The sequence below is a fragment of the Stomoxys calcitrans genome, chromosome 4 (genome assembly GCF_963082655.1).
Source record: "Stomoxys calcitrans chromosome 4, idStoCalc2.1, whole genome shotgun sequence".
NCBI lineage: Eukaryota > Metazoa > Arthropoda > Insecta > Diptera > Muscidae > Stomoxys > Stomoxys calcitrans.
The window spans coordinates 107,948,077-107,972,373 of NC_081555.1; the positions used below are offsets into that span (position 1 = coordinate 107,948,077).

A 24,297-nucleotide genomic window follows, 5' to 3' on the forward strand; every position below is an offset into this window, starting at 1 on the left:
GACACTGTGTTACCTTGATATAATATCTGATGTTCCAGGCAGTGTGGAATGCACCCTACCAAAAATGAGCTTCGTCGTAAAATGGAAGAAGCGCGCGATGAACTTTCTTAACAGAGCACCCATTTTGATAATAAAATGCAATACTTGGCAAGAGTTGCTCGTTTGTAAGACGATTCATTGTTAAATTATAGACCAAACTGAAGATGTTTGATGTTTCGATGTGTCGCAAATGGAATGACTTAGTGAATATACCTCTTTCTTATGTTGGTGGGAATAAAAATGCCACTGAAATAGGGTAAACAAGTAAAAGCGTGCTAAGTTCGGCCGGGCCGAATCTTACATACCTTCCACCATGGATCGCATTTGCCGAGTTCTTCTCCCGGCATCTCTCTTAGGTAAAAAAGGATATAAGAAAAGATTTGCTCTGCTATTATTATATTATCACATGTTGGAGACCTGTGTAAAATGTCAGCCAATTCGAATAAGAATTGCGCCCTTTGGGGGCTCAAGAAGTAAAAAAGAGCTATCGATTTATATGGGAGCTGTATCGGGCTATAGACCGATTCAGATCATAATAGACACGTATGTTGATGGTCATGAGAGGATCCGTAGTACATAATTTCAGGCAAATCGGATAATAATTGCGACCTCTAGAGGCTCAAGAAGTCAAGATCCCAGATCGGTTTATATGTCAGCTATATCAGGTTATGGGCCGATTTGAACCATACTTGGCACAGTTGTTGGATATCATAACAAAACACGTCGTGCAAAATTTCATTCCAATCGGATAAGAATTGCGCACTCTAGAGGGTCAAGAAGTCAAGACCCAAGATCTGTTTATATGGCAGCTATATAAGGTTATGGACCGATTTGAACCATACTTGGCACATTTATTGGATATCATAACAAAACACGTTGTGCAAAATTTCATTCCAATCGGATAAGAATTGCGCACTCTAGAGGCTCAAGAAGTCAAGACCCAAAATCGGTTAGTATGGCAGCTATATCAGGTTATGGGCCGATTTGAACCATACTTGGCACAGTTGTTGGATATCATAACAAAACACGTCGTGCAAAATTTCATTCCAATCGGATAAGAATTGCGCACTCTAGAGGGTCAAGAAGTCAAGATCCCAGATCGGTTTATATGTCAGCTATATCAGGTTATGGGCCGATTTGAACCATACTTGGCACAGTTGTTGGATATCATAACAAAACACGTCGTGCAAAATTTCATTCCAATCGGATAAGAATTGCGCACTCTAGAGGCTCAAGAAGTCAAGACCCAAGATCGGTTTATATGGCAGCTATATCAGGTTATGAACCGATTTGAACCATACTTGCCGTAGTTGTTGGATATAATAACAAAACACGTCGTGCAAAATTTCATTCCAATCGGATAAGAATTGCGCACTCTAGAGGCTCAAGAAGTCAAGACCCAAGATCGGTTTATATGGCAGCTATATCAAAACATGGACCGATGTGGCCCATTTACAATACTAACCGACCTACACTAATAAGACGTATTTGTGCAAAATTTCAAGCGGCTAGCTTTACTCCTTCGGAAGATAGCGTGCTTTCGACAGACAGACTGACGGACAGACGGACGGACATGGCTAGATCGACATAAAATGTCGCGACGATCAAGAATATATATACTTTATGGGGTCTCAGACGAATATTTCGAGTAGTTACAAACAGAATGACGAAATTAGTATACCCCCCATCTCATGGTGGAGGGTATAAAAAGAGTTGGATATCATCTCACGATAGGGCTCACCATTCGCAGTTACGTTAAGATTTGCATAATTTTTGAAGAAGCACGGTCCAATGATGCCACCTGCACATAAACCGCATCAAACTGTGACTTTTTCTGAATGCATTGGTAGCTCTTGCAATGCTTCTGGCTGATCACTACAAAATCGACAATTCTGCTTATTTACGTACTCATTGAGCCAAAAATGACTATAAGAAGTCACGGGTGTTGTGTGGCATGTGGCACCATTATGTTTAAACCATATGTCATGCAAGTCAAGCTCTTGTATTTTGAGCTAAAAAAAAGATTTGGATATCATCTCACGATAGCGCTCACCATTCGCAGTTACGTTACGATTTGCATAATTTTTGAAGAAGCACGGTCCAATGATGCCGCCAGCTCATAAACCGCCCCAAACTGTGACTTTTTCTGGATGCATTGGTAGCTCTTGCAATGCTTCTGGCTGATCTTCACTACAAAATCGACAATTCTGCTTATTTACGTACTCATTGAGCCAAAAATGAGCTTCGCCGTAAAATGGAAGAAGCGCGCGATAAACTTTCTTACCAGAGCACGCATTTTGATAATAAAATTCAATAATTGGAAAGAGTGGCTCGTTTGTAAGACGATTCATGGTTAAATTAGAGATCAAACTGAAATGTTTAAACCTTTTTATAGCCGAGTCCGAACGGCGTGCCGCAGTGCGACACCTCTTTGGAGAGAAGTTTTACATGGCATAGTACCTCACAAATGTTGCCAGCATTAGGAGGGGAAAGCCTTGTAGGGTCGGAAATGGATATTTCGGTGTGTCGCAAATGGAATGACTTTGTGAATATACCTCTTTCTTATGTTAGTGGGTATAAAATGACATTGAAATAGGGTAAAAAAGGCGCAATTTAGAGGCTCCAGACCATAAATTGGGAAATCGATATATGTGGCCACTTAATCATAGAAGCCACCGTGGCGCAGAGGTTGGTCTTTTGTTACCCTTATAGCTAATTTCGTCCATATTACATCAAAATCACAATATGATGCGATTGGATGTCGAAGAACCTAAAACATAGATGGGCAGCATAAACATCGGCATATACACTCCTATGACCGCGGGCATGCAGAAGCACACGGACAGTGCATACAACTTCGTGTGGCTTCGTTCGGCTAATGATGATGCTCACAGCCATCGTCAAACATCAACTAAATTAAAGTTGATGTTTGATGATGCTCACACAAACACAATTTTGGACTTTTCAACAGTGTTAGTGTGCCCATCACTGGTCTAAAACATCAAAGGGTCGTCAGTTCAACAGAATAAGGACAAAAATGCACCTTTATGGCGTGCAAAGCAGTTGTAGTGCTACGCAATCTACGGAATCCATGCTGATGCTCAGCAAATGGAAATTCTGCAAAGAGGCTCGGGAAAGTAATCCACTCAGTATACTGACTACTGATAAGGGAAGGGACATTGGTCTGTATGAATTTCTATTGCTCGAGTTATTTCTAGACTTTAGTAGCGGGTGCTAAAAGTGTTCAGTGACAAATTGAGGAACTTTGTCAGGTACTCCACTCCCAGAACATACCCATTCTTCATCATCAGTGTAGAGATTCCATCCGGGCTCAGTTAAGTTGAAATTGAACCATGAATGCGCTTTTGGCAGCCCGCACAACACTTTTTAGGGCCGAGGTAGATAGTTTGAAGGTCAACAAATGGGCTTTCGGGCCTTATTGGATCCGGAAATTTAGCACATAATCAAGTTAACACTTTAGATATAACCATTTAATAATCTGAAGATATATTTACTTATCTAAATTTCCCATGAACATTCCATTAAGAAACAGGGGATACTTCTCTCATATCTATGAGAGCAGTCCAATTAAAGTTTAAGTTTTATGCCGAGTCCGAACGGCGTGCCGCATAGCGACACCACTTGGTAGAGAAGTTTAATATGACAGGATACCTTACAAATGTATCCAGTATTAGTAAGGCGATAACCACCGCTAAATATTTTGTTGATGTTCACGCCGGGAACATAAATGGTAGACCCATTTCCACACATTTTTTTGCAATCCCACTGAGGGTTATATCAAAACACACAAAAACAATGCTTCCATATAAGAGTGCAACGTTTTATGCAGAAGATGAAGCACCTACTTACGCTAGCCCATCAAAAAAAAGCTAATTTTAGTATTACAATTCGTTGCATCGTAATAATGCACGCGTAGCGTTAGTAAAGGGTTTGCCAATAGGGGCTTGACAACTTTGAATTTAATTTGTGAACGCAATCTTAAACAAAACATCCAACTATCACAGTAAATTTCTTCATTAAACACAACATTTTCATCATGAAAAAGTCCACTAAAGAACAACGTTTGCAAATCATAAAAATTTACTACCGAAATTCGGAGTCTATGAGTGCTACTTTAAGAGCGCAAAATCATCTTCTGTGACAAAGCTCATATTTGGCTTAATGGCTTTGTCAATAAGCAAAATATGCGTCACTTCATCCACAAAAAATAACTGTTTGATGTGGTTTGCATACTGGCGGCGTCATTGGGCCATACTTCTTCGTCGACGATGCCAATCGTCATGTTACCGTAAATGGACAACGCTACCGCACCATGCTCTCTCATTAATTTTGGCCTGAATTGGGAGATATGGACCTGAATGACAAGAGGTTTCAATAGGACGGTACCATAAGCTATACAGCACACTTTAAAATTGATTTATTGAAGAACAAGTTTGATAAGCGTATCATGTCAAGAAATGGCCTAGTCGATTGGTTGCCTCGTTTGGGCAATTTGACGCCTCTAGATTATTTTCTTTGGGGCTACGTCTAGTTATTGGTCTATGCCAACAATCCGACGATGTTGCAAGAGCTCAGAGCTAACATTGAACGGGAAATAGCGACCGTTTCGGATGAAATGTGTGGCCGAGTCATCGAAAATTGGGTCCAACGTATTGACATTCATTAAAGTTTTGATTGTATTTCAGGGCGATAACAAAATTTTTGAAATATCATAAACGGACTGCGTTTTATTCAATAAAAATATGTTGTCAAGTCGTTATTCGAAAACCTGACATAACCCAAGCTAACCAGTATTAATTTCCTAGTACCTAAAACTTTTCTAATACATAGTTACAAAATACTTCCTCTTTATAAAGTATACGACTATTTTTAAAGCAAATTTAATTTTTCCCCCCTTGTATTTAAGGCAAGAAAACCAAAGTCTGCTTTTGCTTTTATGGCATAATTTCATTACAAGCTTTGCTACTAATTTCATATTTTCACTAATTACCATAATTGTTTCATGAATGATGATGTTGTGGCCATGGTAATTTTTGGTATATAAACAAAAGTGCACAAAAACATTTATACCTCATTACAATAGAATAACAAAATTTTGCAGAACAAAACAATAAGAAAATATTTATATATTCTTAAAGCTATTGTTTATATTCTCTTTTCTTTTCTTCGTTTTTTCTCTTTTTCCCCTCATTTTTTTTTTTTTTGTTATTCTTATGGGAATACAGATCGCCTTTAATATTTGACAGTGAAATGGCTGCTGCCAATGCTGCTGCCGGTGGCATCACGAATGTGGCCTCGTCCGCTGGAAATGATGGCATCGATGGCTTGAGACGCGGCAATGTCATGATGCACACAACGACAACAGGAGCCACATTAACAACGCCTGGAGCCGAAAGTGCAATTTCGAATCAATCAAGCGATGTGGAAGAGATGCAGCAAGTTGACCAGGGTAAAATGTAAGTTAAGCAAAAAAAAGTATAAAAGGCTTTAAACTCGGCCAGAACTTAAACTTTAGATACCTAGCACCTCACCTTTCGTCATAATACGGTGAACAATGCATCATTTATGAACGCATAGAAGATATATCGAAATATGATCCGTTTTGGAGCAAACTTGGCACGGACATGGAGTGGTCTTAATTCAGTGTTCAAAATTCTAAAAGCAAAATTTGCAAATTTTGCCCATGAACTTTCCACTAAGGAACAGGGGCCGACTTCTCACATATTAATAAGTGCAGTCCGATTCAAGTTTCAAGCTCAATGATAAAGGGCCTCCTTTATAAAGCCGAGTCCGAACGGATTGCCGCAGAGTAACACCTCTTTGAGGAGTACTTTTTACATGGCATAAAACCTCACAAATGTCACCAGCATTGGGAGGGGTCTTCTTTTTTAGGTAGGTATAAATCCGTGCAAGACAGAAGTAATAGTTCTTTTCAGCAGGAGATACAAGTTGCCTACAATGGAACCTGTCTCCTTGAGAGGAGAAAATATTCCATCTACAGAAAGCTCAAAAAACCGGAAAGGGCAAGAAAGGCAACTCTTGCCCTATACACCTGCAAGAGAGCCATTGGCAAAAGTTGGAGGTTTAGACCACGTGTCATACGTTGAGTATATACTGCAGTTATCAGACCTATAATGCTATATGGTGCTGTGGCCTGGTGGACGGCGCTGTCAAAGTTCACCTACCACTCAATACTCGACCGGATCCAAAGGATGGCTTACTTGTGCATCACATCCCCACTGAGGACGACACCATCTTAGGCACTTCATTTGATGATACAACTTATGGCTCTGGACATTGTGGTTAGCCAAATTACAGCGACCACTGCCCTAAGGTTAAGCGAGCCTTCTCATTCGTTATGTGGCGGCTGCGGACACTGTGTTATCCTTGATACAATATCCGATGTTCCAGGCAGTGTGGATTACACTCTACCTGAGCCGCTGTTTGATAAAAAGTACTGTACCACTGGAGGCCACCGTAGCGCAGACGTTAGCATGTCCGCCTATGACACTGAACGCCTGGGTTCGAATCCTGGCGAGACCATCATAAAAAAAAATTAAATTTTTAGCGGCGGTTTTCCCCTCCCAATGCTGGCAACATTTGTGAGGTACTATGCCATGTAAAACTTATCTCCAAAGAGGTGTCGCATTGCGGCACGCCACAGTGTCCAGAGCCATAAGATGTAGCAATATCGAATGGTGTCGTCCTCAGTGCGGCTGTGATGCACAAACAATCCATCATTTGGATCCGGTTAAGTACTGAACAGTAGGTGGATTTTTGAAGCGCCGTCCAGCAGACCACAACAGCATATAGCATAATAGGTATATACCCAATGCATGACGCATGACTTCTGCCAATAGCTCTCTTGCAGGTGTATGGGGCAAGATTTGCTTTCTTACCCTTTCCAAAATGTTGGATTTGATGTTCAATTTCATCCACAACTAAACACCCAGGTATTTTGCGCTTTCAATAAATGAAACATTCCTCCCAAGGAGACAGGTGCCACTGAAGGCAACTTGTATCTCCTGCTGAAGAAAGAACTTCTTATGTCGTGCACGGATCTATACCAAGACCACTTTCGGTGCTGTTGCACGTAGAGCTTCCCGAAGTATATCTCTTAGAGTGCTGGAAAACTATCCCCTAATCGCAATTGGCACTTCATCAGCATACACGATAATAATATATTGTTAGTGACTATATTCCAAAGTAGAGGACACAGTACACTTCCTTGAGGCGTTCCTCTGTTGACCCATCTTTTCAGATCCACATATCCCAAGCCTGCTGTAATGCATTTTTTAGAAAGTAAGTTATTAATAAACTTTCTTAGGGTTTAGAGCGCACAACAAGCCGATTACTGGGTTAGATGTATTGGGTTGCCCAAAAAGTAATTGCGGGTTTTTTTTTATACTTTTTTTTACACTTTTTTTCTAAAGCAAGCTAAAAGTAACAGCTGATAACTGACAGAAGAAAGAACGCAATTACAGAGTCACAAGCTGTGAAAAAATTTGTCAACACCGACTATATATTAAAATCCGCAGTTACTTTTTGGGCAACCCAATATGTCCATAGAGACATGACGTTTATCTGCCCCATCCACATCCTCTTTTCAACCTAACCTAACCTTACTTTCTTAAGGTAGCGTTGATGACTAGAAACTCCAGCTACTTCACGATTAACGTCGGTATTACTTTATTGAAAGCATCTTCAATGTCAAGAAATGCGTTTATTGTATATTCCTTGACAGCGAGAGAACCCTCTATGTAGGCGATTAGGTCGTGAAAGGCTGTTTCAGTGGACCTGCCCTTACTATATGCATGATGTCGCCGAGACAGATGATATCCACAGTCTTCAGCGACTTCTCTGCAGTCTTCAGCATGAGGGATGACAGATTTGCAAAATGCAAATTTAGCCCATGAACATTCCACTAAGAAACAGGGGCAAACTTCTCACATATCAATGAGTGCTGTCCGATTCAAGTTTAAGCTCAATGATAAGGGGCCTCCTTTTTATAGCCGAGTCCGAACGGTGTGCCGCAATGCGACACCTCTTTGGAGTGAAGTTTTACTAGGGCATAGTACCTCACAAATGTTGCCAGCATTAGGAGAAGACATATTAATAGGGTGGAAAACTTTCGCTTTCGTATGGTACGGTTTTTATTTTGGAATGAGAATTGCCTTTGTGTCCTTCCATTCCATAGGTATATAAGACATGCTGATACAAGCAGAGAGTATATCTACCTTAGCCAAGGAGGCAGCCTGTAAGATACAGTCTGTAATTTAAACGGTGATACCTCATCATTTTGGCTCAGACACAATTTCCTCCGCCGAATGCATACCAGTGACAGATTGCCAGATTTGCATAGACAAAATGTTTTTGAAAAGGAAATATGGAATACAAACATTGAGGATATTTGGACAGCCTAAAGATCTACCAATGACTCCTATCTTCTATAATCGATTAAAAATGGAAATTGGCTAATGAAAATCTTTCGTCCAATAAATTCGTTGACGTTGTTCGTTGCAGAGTTTCCCGGGAAGTGTGTGTCAACGAGTAGTTCTAGCTAAATCGAATCAGAAAGTGATTCTGAGTCGATCAGTATGCTTATATCTCTTCCTTTTGGGTGTTACAACTAAAAGCACTAAGTTGTAACACCCTGTACCACAATGGTGTTGTTGGGTATTACAAACACGCTTTAAACTTTAGATAAGAAAATTAGCTTTAATATAATTTTCATATCTTTTTCAGGATGAAACAAATGACCCGCACCGAAGATCATCTTAAATCGCAAGACTTTCAAGTTTGCATAACCATCATTGAAGCGCGACAACTGCCAGGTCTTAACATGGATCCGGTGGTGTGTATACAAGTGGGAGATCAAAAAAAGTATACCAGTGTTAAAGAGAGCACTAACTGTCCCTATTACAACGAAGTAAGTCATCTGATAGAATATCATCAATACTTAAATAACTTCTTCTCTTCCTTCCCTTAAAGTATTTTGTTTTCGATTTTCATATGCCTCCTGTTATGTTATTTGATAAAATCATTACTTTATCGGTAAGTAAACCTAGGCGTAAAAAAGTTCTTACCCAATTTGTGTGTATTGAATTTCTAATATGGTATCAAGAGATTTAAGATTCATATTTCCTGTAAATGAAATCCCTTAGGCATAGGTAATTAATTATGTTTGCATGTTGGTAAAAACAATAAAAAAAAACGAAAGTCAAGGTTAAACATATTGTATAGACATTTGTGATTGATATAGCTGCAGTTTGGAAAGGGATTCAAACTTATAATGAACATTTAAGAAAATTCAACTAGTTTTAATCCTTAAATTTACCATTGTTTTCTTTCGATATTGTATCTAAAACTTAGCTATGAAATATACAACAAGTTAACTGAACAGTTTTACATGACTTAGTTAATTAATTCTTTTTAAAATGAAAATCAATCGACTTCAACAAAATTTTCCATTGAAAACTTGTTTTAGATTGTCGAGAACAACTATTTTCTGAAACTTTATCTTATAGCTTTCCCCTCACATATGGTTTGCTTTTTAAAAAATCTTTTATTTATCATTTCTGGGAAAAAGTGTGTTTCATCGAAAGTGTTTCTGTTTGCTATTTATGTAAAGCCTCAATCACAGCCAAAGCCAATTTTCAACGAAGCATCACTTCAATGGGTTTCCAACCCATCCTACCATTGTAACATCACAGACAGACAATTAACAACATCTAATTAACTAATTGATGGAGGCCGCTAATCCCCAGCTAATGACGTAAAACTTTTGTTATCCCTGCAACACGCTCGCAAGTGTGTGCGACGATGTAAATGCTGTAGTTGCTCTTTTTACATTTAATAATTACTTTTGCCACTACCACGCAAACACCTCTCACTTAATTTACTCTATTGTTGTTATGTTGGTTTAACAACCTAAGGATTTTCTTCTAAGAATTAAATTCTTGAAGTGGTTGATCAACATGAGGCTTGAGGAGGAAAGGTAAAATTATAAACCAGTAAGGAGGGGCAAAAGTTGGGCGGTGCCGACTGTATAATGCCCCACACCTACCCTATAAGTACAATGTGGGAGCTATATCCAATTCTAAACCAGTTTTGAAGGACATCGGCGGATGTTATCAAATTTCGAGCAAATATGTTCAAACTGTAATAAAAACGGTTGAAAAATGGCAACATTATTGCATATTACCCAAAAACTTTAGACGAACATATACATGAGAGCTATATCGAAATCTGAACCGATTTGGTGCAAACTTCTCAAATATTGTGGTAGACGTCGAGGAAAGCGTTGTGCAAAATTTTGGCAAGATTGGTCAATAAATGAGATTGCTGTGACCCTAGAAGTTGTAATCGGGCGATATATATATGAGCGCTACATCTTAATCTGAACCGATTTCCATAAAAATTACCAGTAATGTCGAGAGTCAAGAGAAAATCTTTCCTGCTAAAATTCGTGGGAATCGGTTAACAAATAAACATTTTATTGCATTATTACTGAAAATCGGACGAACATATATATATAGGAGCTATATCACAATCTAAACCGATTTTTTTTAATTCGATAGGCCTCGTCTCTAGGCGGAAAAACATTCTTCTACCAAATTTTAAGATGATCGGATGAAAACTGCGACCGTACAGGTACACAAATTAACATGGACAGACGGACATAGTTAAATCGAATCAGAAAGTGATTCTGAGTCCATCGGTATACTTATCAATGGATCTATCTGTCCTCCTTCTGGGTGTTACAAACAACTTCACTAAGTAAAAACGCATTTATAGTGTCATAATAAATTTTGAAAATATATTAATTATCAACATTTGTTATAACATCCATATTAATGTCCAAACATAGTCCGATCTTAATCATATTTGGTTCAGGTGTTGAAAAGTTCCGTACAAGTAACAGTTCGATTCGAATGCTGACTGAGGAGGGATTTGAACCCGTCTGCTATGCAGACGATGTTACAATACTTCCTCGAGGAAAGGATCCGAATCAGCTATGCAGAAGGGCTGAAAAGGTCTTGCATATGGTATATTACTGGGCTAGACCCAAGGGTCTCAATGTAAACCCAGAGAAGACTGAAATATGCCTGTTCACGAGGAAGACAAAGGCGGGCCAATTTGACGCACTACGTATGCTCAACAAACCAATTTTGATATCTGACAAGGACAAATACTTGGGAGTGATCTTGGATAGGAAACTTAATTGGAAGTGTCACATTCAGGGGCGTACTGAGAAGTCTCAGAGATGTTGGGCACTATGTAGACGGGCCGTAAGCTCAAAATGGAGCCTGAATCCCAGGATAGTTCAATGGCTCTACAGGAACATGATTAGACAAATACATACTTACGCCTTAGAAGTTTTATGGACTGCTATGGAGAAAAATAGCAACATAAGCACCATACAACAGGTTCAGAGAACATGTTGTCTTGGCATAGGCAGCATAGGCCTACCCATTGACATACAGATTAAGTGTGCGGCAGCCGATGCGGCAATGAGACTTTAGACAATAGGAGAATGGATTGAGAATGGGAGCAGGTCATACCATGGCGGCCTCGATAATGGCGACGATAGGAAACTTGGAAGTAAGGGAAGAGGTTTCTGATCGTATACCTGAGACGACACTTAAGGTCGAGTGCTAGGTACTGCTGCCAGTAGAACAGTATTGGACTGACGAAACCCAAGTATTGTCATCTGGAAGATCATGCTACACGGATGGATCAAAGCTAGAGGACTGAACGGGCCTGGGGGTCTACACTAAGAACTCAAGGACTGAGATCCGTTTTTTACTGCGTGACCATAGTACGGTCCAACAGGCGGAGATCACGGAATGCGTGTGGTGGTGTGGTGCTAACGCATGGACGTCGAGTGTGAACATATTTGCCGACAGTTAGATATCCATAAGGGCAAAAACAGCCAGGACGATAAAGTCACAAACAGTCCTGCTGTTTGAGAATGAGATTAACGCCTTCTCTGAAGAGGGCACGATCCGCATCGTTTGGGTGCCGGGCCATGGCGTAGTAACTACAATAGGAATGAGAAAGCAAACGGTTTGGCAGTGCAGGCCAGAGAACTGCCAGCAATAAAATCACTGTTTCAAATTTCAGTAAAATCTGAGAATAAATGCGCCTTCTATGATTGTTAAGCCCTGAAGCTGAAAATCGGTCCCTATGACAGCCATAACTAAATATAGCCCGATCTGGATCATATTCGGGACAGATGTTATGAATCAAGATACAATTCACTATTCCCAATTTCAACGAAGTCAGGTAATAAATGTGCCTGTTATAGTCCTAAGACCCTAAATCGCCAGATCGGTCTATATGACAGCTATATCCAAATATGTTCCCATCTGGACCATTGTTGGTACGGATATCGGCGGGCATAATAAAACTCACTATGCCGAATTTCAGCAAAATCGGATAATAAATGCGCCTGTTATAGGCTTAGGTTAGGTTAGGTTGGAAAGAGGGTGCAGATATTAATCCGTCCCATGCCACTATGGACATACACCTAGGTGGTGCGCCCCACCACAAAACACACCAAATATATATAGACACCAGTCATGACAATATGGGACTCAAATGAAAGGTATTTAAGATAAGAAAACGTATCTGATATCTAATTGTCGGTCCAAGTGGGGACCACCCCAACCCCCAAAACACCCATAAATAAATTTACCGACCATGGCAATATGGGACTCAAAAAAGGTATTTGCGAATAAAATACGAATCTGATATTCAAATTTGGAACCAAGCCCCTGGGGGTCCACCCCTTCCCCAAAACACCCCCCAAACAGGACTTTTTTACTGAACATGGCAATATGGAGCTTAGATAAAAGGTATTTGAGTGTAGAATACGAATACAAAGTGTTTAGGGGGCCTCCCCTCCCAAAAACACCCCCAAAGGAGGACAAATTTACGATTATAGCAATATGGTGCTCAAATGAAAGGTATTTGGGAGTAAACCACGAATCTGATATTAAAATTCGGGACCAACTGCATAGGGGACGTCCCACCACCATAACAACCCCCAATTGGGACGGATTTGCTCACCATGACAATTTGGGTGTTAAAGGGAGTGGATCTCGATATTGATAGTTTTTAGGGCCCATATTTGTTGATTTTTGCAATAATAATTGCAAAACTAATTTGATATCCAATTTTGAGGCTAATGCCAATATGGAGTTCAAATAAATGATATTTGAGAGTAGATAACAATGCTGATATATTTTCAGGGCTAAGTGTTCGGAAGACCACCCCACTCCCCAAAAAACACCCCTAAATCTAGCATATTTACGATCACGTCAATGTGGGGGTCAATCAAACGGTATTTGAGGATAGAAAACGAATCTGATATCAAAGTGAGGGGCCATGTATTTGAGGCACAGCCCCTTTTCCAAAACACCTCCCAAAGAGAACAAATTTTGAGGCCAAGTGTTTGAAGACGCCTCATCTCATAAACTCCCCTTAAACCAATGGCAATATGGGGTTTAAATAAATGGTATTTGAGCACGATGCTGATATTTTTTCAGGGCCAAATGTTTAGGGGACCTCCGAAAAACCCCAAAATCGGACATCATGACAATATCCGGCTGAAATAAAGACTTTTGAGAATAGAGTATATCAAACACCCAAACGTTAATGACCCGAGCGAATTCATAGATCAATAAAGACCATATAGGATTCAGATAAAGTCATTTATATTCTTATACTGTTAGTCAGGGCCAAGTGTCTAGGGGACCACCTCACCCCCGAAAACCCCAAAATCGGACATCATGATAATATCCGGCTGAAATAAAGACTTTTGAGAATAGAGTATATCAAACATTCAAACGTTAATGACCCGAGCGAATTCATAGACCAATAAAGACCATATAGGATTTAGATAAAGGCAATATTCGTATACTGTTAGTCAAGCGATATACATATATATTTTCGTAGCATGGTATTTCGCTAAAGGCTTTTTAACTCAATGCATAATTTTTTTCCATATGAAGTAAAAGAAGACACAGCGGAGCGGGCCCGGTTCAGCTAGTTTTCTATAAAATAATTGAGGTATCTATACTAATTTCACAGTAACAGAAGAAATTTGGGAATTTTTCGATTTTGGAAATATGTGGGGTGGGCTCCTAAAATAAAATCCTGGCTACGTCCCTGGCTCCCATATAAACCGGTTTTTCGATTTTACTTCTTGTTCCTCTAGATAGCGTAATTCTTATACGATTTGCCAAGCATGGCCCCAATCGCTTCATAACCTGATATAGATCAAATAGCATAGCAATTCTTATCCATTATCTTGTGTTTGCATATAAAGAGATACCGGGCAAAGAACTTGACAAATGCGATCCATGTTGGAGAGTATATAAAATTCGGCCCAGACGAACTTTACTTGTTTTTATGATATAAATATTGGATTGCCCAAAAAGTAATTGCGGATTTTTCATATAGTCGTCGTTGACAAAATTTTTCACAGCTTGTGACTCTGTAATTGCATTCTTTCTTCTGTCAGTTATCAGCTGTTACTTTTAGCTTGCTTTAGAAAAAAGTGTAAAAAAGTATATTTGATTAAAGTTCATTCTAAGTTTTATTAAAAATGCATTTACTTTCTTTTAAAAAATCCGCAATTACTTTTTGGGCAACCCAATATTTAAAAATGTTTCTTTTTTTATATCTGTAAAACCAAATCTTCTCATTTCTTGTACCATTTACTTTAAAACAAATTATATTTTATTTAAATTTTAATACATAACTATAGGTTTTGCAATCCCGAAAATTTTTAAGAGCCGGAACTCTAGTTGGTTCTTTCAAAATTGATCTATCTACTGTGTATGATGCTGCGGGTACATATATATATATATTCAATAAAAATTAAGCCTGTCTTAAATTTATGTTAATGTTAAAACTTTTGTGTTAGAAGTTTATGTCCTAAATAAAAAAAAATAACTCAAAAATACTACCGCTAAAATGTCACACCCATTTCCAACAAAAAATTTTTTCTAAAAGGAATGTTTAACAAAAATAACCATGTGTAAATATATGTTTTGAGTTGTTTACCCTTTTTTTTGTTAAAAAAAAACAAAATGTTTACTTTAAGAACTTTTTAAGGTTTTTTTTTTTTTATTTCTCACTGAATCTAACTTAAGAATTTCTTGTATGTAAAATGTATAATTTGTTAATGAATGTTGTTTCCTTTACATTACTTCTTTTTCTTTCCTCTTCTTTTTTCTCTTTTACCCCATTCTGGCAACTTTTTCTTCTTCCCAAAAACAAATGAAACACAAAAAAATGTCTACAAACTTTTCCGCAACTATACCCAAACCACAAACAAAAACACAAAACTTCCTGATGTTGAACGCACTCAACAAACAAAAATACAAAAAAAAAAAACATGCGCCCCCAATAAAACAAAAACAATGTCTGACCTGTTTAACAAAATTTTACAAAAATTTAATTGTAATAAACAACATAAAAAACTTTTGTACACCCAAACATAAACTCACTGAAAACTCTGACCCCCTCCCCCCAAAAAACAAAAAGGTCTTACAAAGTCGAAGTGTTCTAAGGCCAAATAAATTAATTGGCAATTTCAAATTGGATGTAGCAACGGTCTGGACCCAAAAAGGTAACAACCAATAGATGGTTGCGACACCGACACCATCAACACAGCGCTCACTCACCCTACCACCCACCAAAAAAGCCATGACCCAAAACAAATCCACTTCTTGTTTTTCACTAAGCTATTCATTTCCTTAAATGGGTATTAATAGAGAAAGCCATAATAACCTAAAACTTGTTAATAGTTTTAATCGAAAACAATGCGATAACGGTGAAGAGAGGCTTTGAAGAACTTAGTTTGTGATTATGTTGAAGTTTAACAGAAATTACGATAGTGTTGCTAAGGAATATTTAAAAGAATATGGAATTTAAGGGTTTTGGAATTTTTGTAATTTGGATGGGGATAGAAAGTTTTTTTATATAAAAAGTGTAAAGGTTAAGACACTTTAGCAAAGAATATCAGCTTTCAGTTTCCTTTAATGAAATATGTTAAGCTTTTGTTATAGTCTGCAATAGAAGTTGCATGACCTTGCATTAATCTCCCCCAAGGAGGTTAAGCTCCCCCAAGGAGGTTAAGCTTAGACGTCATGCATACAACCAGTCTCAGAAGACTGGTTGTATGCCTGACGTCTAAATGTGACGCTATGTTTAATCTATGCTTATAAAGGGGTTTTTTCAGGGCTGCTACAAAAGTAGACCGATAGGGACAGCAAACGAGCCTATATTTTTTGCCGCCCTTTTGACATTTCTGAAAAACATGAATGAAACCACCCCTACGGTTTGGTTGTATTTTCAAATCTATTTTATTATTCCATTTTATCCAGCTTATATACTATCTTACCAACCAATTCTTAAACTATCCTAAGCGAAAAATTCTTATCTTCCTCATTAGACGAATAGTAAACAGTACCAAACTACAGAGACCCCTTTAAGTGATAAGTGGGTCATAAACTATTTTAGCATCTTCCATATGTGCGGCAGGAAGACCTTAAACAATTATCGTTTGTAAACACATTTACTTCATAGCTACATTAGATATGCATTAAAGAAACCATAAACTGTAAAAAGATAACTGATTTCTATTGAAAAATGGAGATAAATGACCCAATTGAACTGAACTACTTTGATGAGAAAAGTATGCTTAAGATATTTTATTACTCTACATTAAGATTATTCTAAGGTATAGATTATGTTCATATTTTTATGAACAGTAAGGTTTGCCATTTCATGATGGAACGATATACGAGCCTACGAGTCGAAATTAATCAAATTTACTAGAGAAATTCGCAGTCAGTGGCCTCATGGTTCTCATCGAAGAGTCATCTTCAGCGATGAAGCTCATTTCTAGTTGAATGACTTCGTCAATAAGCAAAATATGCATTATTGGTCAGACAGCAATCCACACTTACACTATGAGTCATCATCACCTACTTTACTTTAATTGGCTATGACAGAACATTTGTCCCATTAGCCGAACGTAGAATAGCACTCCATCGTGATCGCCTTCAAAAGATTCTTTTGCTGGACCAATGCAACCGTTGTATTTTCATACATTGCAAATTGCAAATTTTGCCCATGAACATTCCACTAAGGAACAGGGACAAACTTCTCACAAATCAATGAGTGCAGTCCGATTCAAGTTTAAGCCCAATGATAAAGGGCCTCCTTTTTATAGCCGAGTCCGAACGGCGTGCCGCAATGCGAAGTTTTACATGGCAAAGCACCTCACAAATGTTGCCAGCATTAGGTTCCCTCCTAATGCTAAAAATTTGTCTGATGGTCTCGCCAGGATTCGAACCCAGGCGTTCAGCGTCATAGGCGGACAGGCTAAACTCTGCGCTACGATGGCCTCCATTTTTCATACATTAGCTATGCTAACATCCTCATACAGCTCATACAGTTCGTGGTTCATACGACACCAATATTTTCTATCGATGGAAGCTGGTCCATAAATCTTAAGAAGAATTTTTCTCTCAAACACTCCAATAAGCATCAACTCGTCTGTTTTACAAGTACCCATGCCTTATAAACATGTTACAACACGGGTAGTATTAGTATCGTGTATAGTGTAATCTTCGTCGGTCGAAAGTTGCCTTGTTGTAAACTGCTTGCTTCATCCAATGTAGCAACTGTTTGCCAGATTTATACTTCGCATTATTTCAAAACTTGTCATTCGTTTCAGTAACGGCGTTGCTGAGGTAGAAAAAAAAGGTGGTTCCCAACTTTCTCCATTTTCTTTATCTGATCGGTTGTACAGGGCGTTTTGGGAGTTGATACCATCCATTTCGTTTTATCTCCATTTACTGCCAGACCCATGTTCACTGATTGTTTTTCTAGTTTTTCAAAGGTTGCTGATTACTACTTCCGGTGACCGTCCCATGATATCGGTTACGTCGGTATGTCGCCCATGCATGTGTTGTCTTGTGAGTATTGTGCTATATCTATTCACATCAGCATCTTGTATAATCTTCTCCAGCAAGATATTAAAGAGATCACACAATAAGCATTCAACTTGTCTGAAACCTCGTTTGGTGTTGAAAGGTTCATAGAGATTCTTTCCCGTTCTTAATGAGGAACGTGTGTCAACAAGTGCCATTCTGCAGAGTGTTATTAATTTTGCAGGGATTCCAAACTCAGACATGGCTTTAAATACTTCTGAACATATAGGGCTGTCGAAAGCGGCTTTGTAGTCAACGAAGATATGGTTATAGTTGACCTGTCCTTGTCGGGTATTTTCCAGGATTTGGCATAGTGTAAATATCTGGTCTAGGGTGGATTTAACAGCTCTAAGGCCGCATTGATAGGGCCCAATTATCTCATTGACTTTAGGTTTTATTCTTTCACACAGTACACTCGAGAGTATGTTGTATGCGATGTGAAGGAGACTCATTCCTCTGTAGTTGGCACATACCATCTTGTCTTCTTTTTTATGTAGGAGGCATAGTATGCTGAGTTTTCAATCCTTGGTATGTATCCTTCTAGCCAGATCGCGCAGACCAGCTGTTACATACGCTTTATCAGCGTGCCGTCGCCGGTCTTAAACAGTTCAGCGAATAAAACATCGGCTCCTGCAGCCTTGTTGTTCTTCAGTCGCTTTACTGCTACTTGGACCACATTCTGACTAGGAGGTAAAAATTCTATACCATTATCAGGGATTAGTTCTACGATATCCTCTTCGCCGGCATCGTCGGACACTAACAGTTGGATAAAATGTTCCATCCATATCCTCAGCATGCTATCTGTGTCAGTTACCATATGTCCTTCTTTATCTCTGCAGGAGGATGTGCCTGCTCCAAAGCCATCGGTTTAATGCCTGATTCTTTGGTGAACGCTCCAAACTTCATTCTAACTCCTTTATATCTCAATTCGCTCTCACTCTTGTCTTTCCATTTATTTTCTTTTCTGCGGAATAGACGTTTCTCCTCCCTATTTTACTCCCGATACCTCTCCTTCAACTACCGCTTTGCAAGACATTGCAGTGTTTGCGCCGTATTCTTGACTTCAGTAGCACTTCGACACTGTCGGTACGACAATGGATTTCTTGGGGGAGTCTTCTTGTACCCAAGTACGAATTTCGCGGCATTTTCCATGGAGCGGGCAATGGATTGCTTTCCTCAAGCAGTTGGATCAATCGAGTGGAATATGACGTTGCAATCTGTTGTGTTTGCAGCTTTTTAATGTCTAGCTTCCACGAAGTGTCAGATTGTACTTTTCACGCCTTGTTCAAATGGTTGCGAGCGATTGCTTCAACAAGGCAATGATACTACTCTATACTCGCTCCTCGCATTGATGGTACATGTAACACAACCTGATCAATTTGCTTCCTTACTTCTTGATTTGGGGACAACCATGTGGCTTTGAGAATTTTTTTATTTTCAAATCTGGAGCTCCTAACATTTTTTTGGCGCGGCGAAATCTATTTAACTCAGCCCATTATCGAACGTTATCCTGTGGAGGCCACCGTGCCGCAGTTATACAAATATTACCAGAACGGAAGCCGGCCTGATTTTCTGACAACAAGGACTCGTGGTGAAGATATTCCGATGATGTTCTCGAAAACCATGATATCGACCGATAATCAACGTTGGATTTGGGAATGGGGACAATTTTTCTATGCTCTTTCTATGAAGTCCTGATGGATACGCATGTTCCTGGAAGCCAGAAGGAGGTCGGCGATAAATATAACTTTATACCCAGTGAGGCTAATTCTATAAAAGATTTTGGCTGTGAAATTGTCGTTGAGAAGAAGATAGTCTGGGCAATTCGCGCTTTCCGGTCAATCGGCCGGAATCATGCCGGCGTTACTACAGGAGTCTCGTGAAGCTATTCTGGCATGATTGCAACGGATTTTCAGAGCGATCCTACTTACTTACCAAAGGCATGGGGACAGTTTAAGGTGATATTTAGCCCAAAGCGAAGTTGGAGTTTGTTTGAAGGGATATTGCCCAGAGAAAAGGCGAGAGATTTCACATAAGATTTCTGCTGATGACCTCAACTATAAGTTCTACGTACAACAGGCTATGAACTGCAGGTCGGTCAGACGGTCGGACATAGTTCACGATAGTGCCGAAGAGATAAAGTGCGTTGATTCTTGAAATGAACCATGGCTTTGTGTTGGCTGAAGCCCTTTTAATCCTTCTTGGAACTGTTATTTCGTTAAAAAGTAAAATGTTATCCGTTGTGAAAGCCGTCTGCTTATCGACAGTAAATAGCGTAAATATCTCATCCCAGTTCACCTGGTAAATCATACCAACTAAATGTTCATAATTCAAATTCCAGTAGTCACGATAAGATATGTCCTTCTTTTCCTCCCACAGAGCAAAATCGTAGGCGAGATAAATCAGATAACATTTAGAGAAACATGGAACAGAAATCTCATCATGCAAGAATTATTGACAAAGAATAAACCTAAGAGTGTAATGACGGTTGATGTAAAATGTGTAGGGCTTGTATTATTGGTGACGAACAGGCCAAGCGCCAACATAGCATCAGACAGAGTCGAGTCAATAAGGATGTTTGACTTACAGTTCCCAGACTATAACATCATTATGTTACGGACTTCAGTACATCATGAAGCCCAAAACCTATATATGTCAATCGTATCATTCGGACGGTAGTATCTACTAATCAACAAAACTTTCTCAAAATTTTGAGATAGTTCAACAAATACGTTTTCTATCTGGTCCCCGAATTCAGACTTTAACTTAGACCTAGCTTTCAGGTTACACCTCACATAAATGGCAAAACCACCTTAGCGACTTCCTCTTTCAGGTGCGAACAAAGTTGACCAGACTATCAGATATCGAAGGTCTAAGCTATGTTTTTGAGAGGCATATAATATCAATGCCTGAGTTTCAGAATATTTTTGCGGAGCGAAATAGCAAACTAAACAAAGCTTGTATTAGCGATTTAAGATCATGAAACAGGAAGTTATATTACCTAACAGTAAGACATAAATTGCATTCGGAATTTTTTGAGAATATTAAGAAAAGTCCTCTTTTAATATGGCTTACCCTATATGATACCCAAACATACAGAATTTATGTTATTCCCATTCTCCACATGTTTAGCACTTATCTTATTCTTCCATTTCATAAATGTTTTCTTCTCTTTTATTCTTGTATTCTTTGCTTGCGTTCTTATTAAATGTTATATTTGTAGCAATTTAGTCCTAAAATATTAAAACACTAATAAATTTTTGATGATATGTTCAACAGATCATCAATTTTATCATAAATGGGCCTTACTCACCGATCCAGATGATTTTTATAGCGGCCCCAAAGGGTATCTCAAATGTGATATTGGCATTATAGGAAAAGGTGATACCGTTAAGGTACCTCAAAAGTCAGAAAAGGATCCAGATGATATTGAAGCGTAAGTTTGTTCTATCAAGACCACTTTGTAGACTTCTTCTAACAGTATTGTAATGGTTTATAGCAACCTCTTACTACCCGATGGTGTTCCTATTGAAAGACAACGAGCTAAATTTATTGTGAAAATCTATCGTGCTGATGGTTTGCCACGCATGAACTCCTCCATAATGGCCAATGTGAAAAAGGCTTTAACAGGAGAATCCAAAGATTTGGTTAGTCCCTATGTACAGGTCTCATTTGCTGGCCTATCGGGCAAAACCACAGTGAAGAAAAATGCCTATGCTCCTGTGTGGAATGAACAGTTGGTGTTTACGGAAATGTTTCCTCCTCTGTGTCAAAGAATAAAGGTTTGTAGCATACACAAGAAGCTTTTATTATCTAATACTACATCTAATACTTCTTAAACTTCAATACAGATACAATTGAGAGATGCTGATCCCATGAAACCTGCAATTATTGGCACCCATTACATAGATCTCAAACAAATTTCGAATGATGGTGAAAAAGGTTTCCTACCCACCTTTGGTCCCTCCTTTATACATTTGTATGGCTCTACTCGGGATTACACTCTACTAGATCAACATTCCAATTTGAATACAGGCTTGGGTGAAGGTGTCAGTTATAGGGCCCGCCTCCTGATAGCCATTCGCACTGAGATAACCGAAAACATCGAATTGACCACCGAGAAAAATGTTGAACTTGAACCCACCCAATTGATATCAGAGTCCTCTTACTCACGCAATGAAGAGTTCTTTTTGTTTGGTTCCATTATAGAAGCCTCCATGATTGATAAGAAAATAAGCGATCGCACTGTATTCTTTGAGTTGAGCATGGGCAACGCAGGCAATTCCATAGATGGTCATAATGAAAGTTTCACCACATTGGCCGAGGATAGTGAGGATGGTTGCCTATTGGAAGCCGTCGATACCACATCATTTAGCAGTACCACAAATTCTTGTAAACCTATTTCACATGACAAGAATCATTATTATCTGCCCTATTGGGATTATAAGCCATGCATGGATGTTAGATGTACTTTGCCTGATTTGAGAAGAAGAATGTATAACAGCAATATGTTGACAAAAATGGCGGAGAAATTTGTAAGTATGACAAGAAATTCATATCCATTTCTAATCAACCCACATTCTATAAAACTTGAATAAACAAAACTACAATGCATTTAGTTCTCCGAAGAACTGAATATAATATTCAAGTTTGTGTTTTTTATCTACAAATAAAATGTCAATAAAATATTCTCTAAAGAGCAAATTATAAAATTTTATAGAGAAAATTGTAATAAATTTTAATTCAAAGAGAAAATATTTTTATTGGCAATATTTTCCACTAAGAAAACCCAATTTTTCTAGTGAACAAGATTTTTTGATTTGTTTTTTTATACTTTTTTTTTAAATCTAGGAGGATGGTTTACATGAAACCGGTCACATGATAGAAAACGAAGATCCTAAAGCTGAAGTACGATTGCGTTCAACTTTGGAGGAATTGGCATCAGCCTGTGTGCGTTATCAAACAATAACCAAGGCCAATGGAGTGGGACCAGGCAGTGGAAAAACGAAGTTGGACAAAGAACGCATGAAATTGTGTACAAGGGAAATTGTAAGTAATCAAGAAAATACTCCTACTCCACTCTTCTGTTATTATACACTCCACCTTAGGATGGTGTAATACCTCGAAATATAAGTCTAAGACCCCATAGTGAATATTTTTGATCACCAAGACATTTTAAGCCGTTAAAGCCAAGTCAGTACATCCGTATACGCGTCTGTCGAAAGCATTCTAATTTTCAAACGAGAGTTACTCCAAACAAGAATACTCCAATTCGCTTTTTGCAATATAAACCGATCTCCCAATTTTATTTACTTTTTTTACTTCTAGAGAAAGCCGACTTGTCTATAATTTTGCAGAATGATTTCTGATGCAATCTGATATAGGTCCAGAAAAAGACGATGTTAGATTTAAATTTTTGCTTTTTTGCAAGGATGCTGGATTCCACAGTAGCCTTGTGCAGGAGAACCTGAACGAAGTTTTCTGAAGGCATTTCATGGCATGGTTTTGAATCGTGGAATTATAGATACCTATGCAGGAAAACCACTTTGGAGGCCACCGTGGCGCAGAGGAAAGTATGTCCGCCTTCGACGTTAAACGCCTGAGTTCAAATTCAGATATGAACCTCAGAAAAAATTTCCGCTGTGGTTGTCGCCTTACTATCCCGCAGAAGGTGCTTTCAATAATGTAAAACCGACGTCAATCATGAAGGAGTTGGAGTTTCTAGGCATCATCTCTACCGTAAGAAAGCTTATTAAGAACTTACTTACTAAAAGATGCATTACAACAGGTTTGGGATCTGTGGATCTAAAAAGATGAGTCAGCAGCAGAATACCTCAAGGAGGTGTACTGTCGCCTTTACTTTGGAATATATCCATTAATAATATATATTATTGGCTCTGAAAGAAAAAGTTGTAAAAGTGGTCGCGTATGCTGCACTCAGCACTCTAAGAGATATACTTCAAGAAGCTCTACGTGCAACAGCAAAGTGTGTTCTACGTATAAATCCGTACAAGACAGAAGTAGTTCTTTTCAGCAGTAGACACAAGTTGCCTACAGTGGAACCTGTCCTCTTTGGAAGAGAGAAGGTTCCATTTACAGAAATATTTTGGAAAGGGCAAGAAATGCAACTCTTGCCCTATGCACCAGCAAGAGAGCCATTAGCAAATGTTGGGGATTTAGACCGCGCGTCATGCATTGGACATATACTGCAGTAGTCAGACCA

At 38.7% G+C, this 24,297-nt stretch overlaps 1 protein-coding gene across 1 annotated transcript in view; it reads left to right on the plus strand.

Annotated features, from left to right (window-relative positions):
* LOC106081311 (otoferlin) overlaps positions 1-24,297 on the plus strand; it is a 369,740-nt gene that overhangs the window by 322,153 nt on the left and 23,290 nt on the right. Inside the window, exons 9-16 of the mRNA XM_013243188.2 lie at positions 5,286-5,516; positions 8,806-8,989; positions 9,052-9,114; positions 14,837-14,921; positions 21,354-21,510; positions 21,574-21,856; positions 21,926-22,609; positions 22,926-23,123. Of these exons, the coding sequence (XP_013098642.2) occupies positions 5,286-5,516; positions 8,806-8,989; positions 9,052-9,114; positions 14,837-14,921; positions 21,354-21,510; positions 21,574-21,856; positions 21,926-22,609; positions 22,926-23,123 (1,885 nt within the window). The remainder of the gene's footprint in view (positions 1-5,285; positions 5,517-8,805; positions 8,990-9,051; positions 9,115-14,836; positions 14,922-21,353; positions 21,511-21,573; positions 21,857-21,925; positions 22,610-22,925; positions 23,124-24,297) is intronic.